General features: G+C 35.2%; 1 protein-coding gene across 7 annotated transcripts; it reads left to right on the forward strand.

Moving 5' to 3' along the window:
- Nucleotides 1–393: 393 nt before the first annotated feature.
- LOC121238877 (ubiquitin-like protein 5) lies at nt 394–4,323 on the forward strand. Of its 7 annotated transcripts, none has more exons than XR_005935194.1 (3): nt 394–741; nt 1,680–1,753; nt 2,559–2,813. XR_005935194.1 is itself a non-coding variant. In XM_041135947.1 (2 exons), the coding sequence occupies exon 1, from the start codon at nt 496–498 to the stop codon at nt 715–717; it is 222 nt and encodes a 73-aa protein (XP_040991881.1). In that variant the 5' UTR covers nt 395–495; the 3' UTR covers nt 718–741; nt 2,559–2,813. The 7 variants fall into 7 exon arrangements, 1 of the variants encoding a protein (XP_040991881.1); XR_005935199.1 differs by lacking the exons at nt 1,680–1,753; nt 2,559–2,813 and adding exons at nt 1,824–2,118; nt 2,151–2,234; XR_005935200.1 differs by lacking the exon at nt 1,680–1,753 and adding an exon at nt 4,290–4,323 and having other exon boundaries at nt 395–741; nt 2,559–2,623.
- Nucleotides 4,324–6,865: the final 2,542 nt, after the last annotated feature.

The following is a 6,865-nucleotide window of genomic DNA, read 5'->3' on the forward strand; positions in this document are numbered from 1 at the left end:
ACAAAATTTTGAGATATTTCAAATGTCCAAACAGATCTCAATTCTCTTGAGATAGCGTTCAAATGTTCAAAGACCGTCAAAATAATTACAAGAAAAAAGCCTTATTTACAAAAAAAAATTTATAAAAATATATTTACAAATTAACGTAATTTGATGTAATACATATTATAATATTATTTTTATTATTAAATAGATCTAATGTATATATAAAAATGCATCAATTTATAATTTTACTTTTATAAAATCCCTTAATAAGTATAATACTTCTCCGATCACAAACACAGTCAATTCTATCAATTTATTTCAAATTTCGGTCAAATTGCGTGTGCCTTCGTCGAGTTAAAAAGACAAAAAAGGACAACAAAACAAAAATGGAGGCCGACTCTAGGAGAGGGGAAGACTTGTGAATTATTAACTTCCTCCAAATCATATCGATTCAATTCAACTCGTGAAAGTTAGGGTTTGTCGAGAGAGAGAAGAGAGAAGCCTGCGAAGATGATAGAGGTGGTGCTCAACGATCGCCTCGGCAAGAAGGTTCGTGTTAAGTGCAACGACGACGATACCATCGGTGACCTCAAGAAGCTCGTCGCCGCTCAGACTGGCACCCGTGCCGACAAGATCCGTATCCAGAAGTGGTATAACATCTACAAGGACCACATCACCCTTAAGGACTACGAGATCCACGACGGCATGGGCCTCGAGCTCTACTACAATTGACCTCCAATCCCTCCTCCACTCTTGGTATTACTATCTCTCTCTCAATCGATTGTTTGTTTGCTCTATTTACATCTTTTTTCTTTTCTTTTCTTTTTAAGCGTTGGCTGTTTTTTTCAATTTAGAAAAGAAAATACTAATTTTAGGTTTCTTACATGAGGCTCCTTGTGATTATTTTTTGCTTTGTGCTTTTGAACATAACCCATAACGATCAGGGTCTTATTCATCTCACTTGCAATTTTGTTGATGTTGTTTTTTGTTTGAATGTTTGGCTGAAAACATTCAGAATAGAAGCAATATGGATTTTATTTGTGAACGCGCATGAAAACTACTGAGAAATAAGGGTTTAGCTGAGAGTTAGTCGCTAACTGAAAACTGCTTTAGTTACTTGGAATAAAATCTCTTGTTAACTAAAAAAAAAAAAAAGAAATTAGGGTTAGTCGCTAAACTGCTTTATGCTAGGAATTGAACTGAGAGTTTATTGTGATCCTCCTGCATCTTACTTCTCACAGCCCCAACACATGTTAATTATGATACACAAGGCGAGGAGACTGAGAAACGAAGCCTGTTTTAAACTTTTCATCTCTTCCTCCGTTTGAGTAGCTACAACTTGCAGACCTTGCGGGAAAATCTTATTTTATTTTACATTTATAGGTAGACCATACTGGCCATTTTAGTGACTGAAGGGATGGTATATATACCTATTACATCTAGATTTAATACGAACAATATTATGATATCAGTAATAAGATGTTGATCGTGAGGTTGATTAGGAAGAGAAGCTGGTTGGAGATATGGAGCGTGGTGGCAAGGAAAGGAAGTAGTAATTTGAAAACTTGCTTTAAAGGCATTTGTTTATGTCACAGCTGCTTTCCTTTTCTATAATTTCTTGATATACGGTCTGGACCCTTGAACTTTTTGGTATAAGTAGTTGCAACCTCTATATTCCATGCTTGCGATAACAGAACTGCGATACATGAGCTCTGGATTTCTTACTACTAGGAGAAAGTTCAGGGATCTTTCACGCCATATTGACGTGGTATATACGATCATTTATATCTGGTTTTTTACTTAGCAAGTGCTATTTGTTTGCTTGGAAATCCTTTTAGTGGCTATGGATGGGCTTGGCTGCAGACTTTGAGAGAGGATTCTGTGCAACATTTGTTAGCTATTTGAAAAACGGATCTATGTTCGTGTGTTTTCAATTTCTACAGGAGTCCCTGTATTTATGGTTGAACTTGCCACTTGCTGTATTCTACATTATTACCTACATAAGATACCCTGGTAGTATTGTTTTAAATTAAGATGTAAAATGATGACATAATACTTTTAGTTGCGATCTGCTTGCATGCGGTGATGGTTGTGTTTGGCATGTATGAACCTAGCTTATGTATTTTGAGTTTTGTTTAGTTGAAGAAGCAGGGCTCATGTTTGAGTTAGGTTGGGTCAGGAAATCCTTTGTAACTATAGTCAGGTGTACTTTCCTTTTTATTGAAAATTAGAAACTTTTCTTCTCATCACTCTTCACAATTTTTCTGTTGCATGGACCATGAGGATGGCAGGTCTTTTGTTTGTTTTTCTTTACGTGAAAGTTGTGTAATTACTGATGTAACAAATTGAAACAGGTAGATTGTTCCAAGTCTAACATATAGATGTCCCAACTTATCGGGTGCATTGGTCTGCTTGTTAGATTTCTATTCTTAATTGAAATTAAGTTTCATGCTTAAATAGTTACCTATCTTTTGCTACTGATTGCAATGATCTACTTGTATAGTTAGTTTGGTTTTCTCGGGGTCAAACTCTAATGTGGTGTTTTTTCCCCCTTATTTTCCTTATGTTCACAGGGTTGAAATTCATATGAAAAGATGCATTGCAATCTGGGATGTGGTCGAATGTTATTGGGAAATATATATTATGTTTTAGCTAAAGAGACAATGGGGTCTGCATGGTGACATTCTGTCCTTCCATATACTATGTTAGTGGGCAGATATATAATATGATATGTGAACACCATATATCTTCCATACTTTTTGTCTCTATTGTGTAATCTGGGGATTTAAGTTTCTGCCATGTGAAAAATTCTATTTTGATTCTGCAAACCATTTCCTTCGCATTATTGTTTGCTTGTGTGCCATAAATCACATCTCAGGCCAGTGTGGTTTCGTGTAATTTATTTATTTCCGTATTTTGACGACAGCGATGTGGAGGATATAGAGACATGCGGTATTAAGTTGTAATCCCATAATATAACGGGCTTTGCTGCTTATCATTTCTATACACTATACTTTTTTTTATTTTTTTATTTTTTTAAAATTTTATTTTATTTAATTCTTTCTAAATTAATTAAGTTTTTCTATTTATCATTCATACATTATATATTTGGGGAGAGAAAAAAATAAAAAATAAAAAATTATGTTTGGTGTGGTGTGAGAATGATGAGTTGAATTTTTTTAACATAAAATATCAAAGCAATTGCTCCTCAAAATTATTTAAAATCGTCTCCCTCCGTTCGATGAGGAGTCAGCCGAGCACTAGACTGGCCGTGGCATGGTTTGGAGGTCTCGACTCTCGACGCTGACCAAACTATACCGAGGCCGAGGGGATCACTTCTCACTATAATCATAACTTCCCTTGATGTGATTCGGTCAGTTTGAATGGTGGGTTGGATTGGCCATTTATTTGTTTGTTTTTATCCAGGCCCAATTCTAAGGCCTATTCAATTTACAATCCCTTTAGTTTTTTTTTTTTTTTAAAGTCCATTTTTTAAGTGTTTTTGTAACCCGTAAACTTTTAATGGGCCCAATTTATTAACCTTGAAGCTGTCCTTGAAAAATAAAACTGTTCAAAGTCGGAATATTTTTTTAGAAAGAAAAGTGTTATTTGAAGGTATAAACTTTATACCACATATCTCATCCAGACATAATTTGATTTGTAAGAATTAAAATTTAAAATTTATCTTCTAAATTAAATTATGTCACGTGGATATTGTGTGGTGTAAAGGCCTTTAAATATGATTATTCTTTTTGAAAAACTATTCTTCAGTACTTAGACTAGAGGGGCATAAAAAAGAGATTCAGCTAGAATCAAATATTCCTATATTTTTTTAAAGACTCCTTTATTAGTCTACACTTTATTCAAAATGAAACACAAATCTCTGTAAATGATGCAGTATATGACTCACGTTGAATTTCATTTAGGCATTTTGATCATGATGGCAAATTTGATATATATATATATATATATATATTGCATGCAAATACTGTGGTGCACCTGCTAGCTTTTTCTTCTCTGCCCAATTTATGTTGTTTTCCTCATGCAGCTGATCAGTGTGCAAGAAAAATGAGAAATCTCTTTCAAACCACCAGTTTTTCTTCTTCACACATCCGAAAACCGAAATGATCGAGCTACAACTAACAAGTCATGTCCTGGCTAGAATATTGGTGCTTGCCTTCTTTTTACATGCACCATTTTAATGGTTTTCTGGCGTAAGCATTTTCCACTTGTAGCTGAGTCCACCAATGAAAACTTTGCTCCTCAAATTCATCATCAAACAACCACCTCTTAATGAACAATACATATATATATATATATATATATATATATATATTGCTTAGTTTGGTTTTCTTGCTAAGTTTCTAATTGTATTTGTCTTGTGAATGAGATCTTCTAGATCATAAAGAAGACAAAAAGAAAAACCATAGTATTCTCCAGAAAGTACTAGTGTCATAAAAATATATTAAAAACTGGCTTGGGGAGATTGCTTGTCTTGATCCTGATCTAGTGTTTTGTATTTTCTTGTCTTCTATTCGTTCTTTCCCTCCATAAACATGGCCAATTAAAGGTGATTGGGAACTAATCGTGACGTGGATTGATGATAAGCTGGCGGCCACTGATTTGTCAACAGATGGGCATCAATCAATATCATGCACATATATAGGGTTTTCGGAAATAAGAAAGACTTCCCAAAAGATTTTCCTCTGATTCATAATGATATTTGGACATTTTTGTACGACATGCTCAAGTAAGCAGGTGATTATGTCGTTGCCCAGTTTCAAGATTTTTTCCAAAGTGGTAATAATCACATCACTCGTGCTTCGGTGCCACTGTCTTAATCTCAATCAACAATGCCATTATATGCAGTTTGATGGTCTAGGGTTTCCTTCTGTCTCATTCTATACTAGACATTATAAGTTATTTTATTTTTAAATTGGTATATAAAATATATATATATATATATATATATATATATATATCATCCATCTCAGTATTTTAATGGTAAGATTTAATTTGTGAGATTTAAAATTTATTTTTTAAAATTAAATTATGTCATACAAGTATTTTATTAAGTGTACTCTATACAAAGAATTGATAAGATAATTTTTCATTATTAATATATTAGATTCACATGTACCGTACGGAACGTTATACACACGATATATATAACACCCATAATCTCATATTATGGCAGCCTTCAAAATTATTGAAGTTCTAATTAATAATGTTTGAAATACTTTTTCATTTATTAATAAAAGCATATAGGGTATCTATAAAAGTATATAGATATAAGACATTAATTAAAGGAAAAATTCTGCATACAAGTCTTACACCATACACCTGCACACCTTATCAACATGTGATTCATCATTTTTTTCATTCTAATTAAAGTTGTTCTAAATGCAAACCGTTGGGATGCCTTCTTCTAATTTGTTTTTGTAAAATTCTACTTTATTAGACGACAAAACGCAAAATTAAGTCTTTTGCTTTTTGTTTAAACATCTTCGGAGGCAATAGGAAGTAGAAGATTAAAAGAAATGACCAGGAATAGAAATGAGGATATCAAAGTGCATGCATGCCATACAAACAAAGCAGAAAGCTACATTTTCATTGAGCAATTTAAACTGTGGCTTGAGAGCAGATAGAGATTCTTTTATCTTTTTCAATTATTGTAAGTGTTGCGGATGTGTTTGTATCACTGTCTAACGACCTCTAGTAACCTACAATCAGAAGGTAGGCAGGGCTCAGTGTGTGTGGGATATCTTTGATGCCTAAATCAATATAAAGTGTGGAGAGTATTTCAAGGTTCAAGGTGATTAGAAGTTACCTTAGGAGTGCTCTTTAACCTTCTTTTTTTATATGAGTTGGGCGTGTGATGATAAATCTTGCCTTGCGGCTTACCCTTCTCTAATCTTTGCTGGATCCCAAATTGTTAGGGTTCCAGATCAGCTATTATGTAGGAGGGAATTAATTCTCTAGGTGGTTATTACACTAGATATTATCTGCCTGTTATGTTATTAATTAGTGGTTAATGACAATTGGATTAGAATTTCGCATTGGCACGTTATGGCATGTTGGCCCTTTGAATTTTGATCAGCAGGTCTTTACCTTCATTGGCTCGGCCCACTCTTTAAGAGGGACTATTTGGCCCTCCAGTAAGCATTAATATAAAAATAAGAGGTACAAGAAGTGGGGTGAGTCATAACAAAAACTCTTGTTATCGTGAACTAAGTAACTGGGATTGCCAAAGAATTTGATTTGCTATGATTCAGTTAGTGGAACAAAGATATGAGATTGGAGGCCACAATGGGTAAGACTCGTAAGAGGGCAAGTAGCTATATTAACCCATGAGCTAGCCTATTGGAGTATTGGTAGTGCACGGATTGGCACGCAATCATATTAACTATTGAGCCTAGGGTAATGAAACCCTTACTATTCGTTACTACTCGTCTACTACCCAAAGCGCATGTGACTTTTTTTTTTCATTTGCCTTGATTCAAAAACTTTGTCAGAAGCTTGAGGAGCTCATATCTTGTCCCCCATTTGTGCCCATGCCAGTCCTTCTTAGAAGCTCAGTTTGAACTCCCCTTCGTGCCCAAAACAGCCGTCGCGCCCAATAGCTCAGGACCTGAGCCCTCCCCTCCAACCAAAAGCCATCGTAAACAGCGTTGACCCAAGACGGGTCTACTCCCGCACATGAACTCTCTCTCTCTCTCGCTGAAGCCCCCTTTGTGTTCCGCCTCCTGCAGTGGCCAGCCACTGTTAAATGGCACTAGCTTGAGACAGAGAGGCCGAAGGCGCGCGTGCGCGCACACACACACACACACTCTCTCTCTCTCTCTCTATCTCTCTCTCTCTCTCTCCGAGACGAAGACAT

The sequence above is a fragment of the Juglans microcarpa x Juglans regia genome, chromosome 7D (genome assembly GCF_004785595.1).
Source record: "Juglans microcarpa x Juglans regia isolate MS1-56 chromosome 7D, Jm3101_v1.0, whole genome shotgun sequence".
Classification (NCBI taxonomy): Eukaryota; Viridiplantae; Streptophyta; class Magnoliopsida; order Fagales; family Juglandaceae; genus Juglans; species Juglans microcarpa x Juglans regia.

Coding starts and splice junctions, on each gene's coding strand:
- LOC121238877 (XM_041135947.1), top strand. CDS start 496: ATGATAGAGGTGGTGCTCAACGATCGCCTCGGCAAGAAGGTTCGTGTT.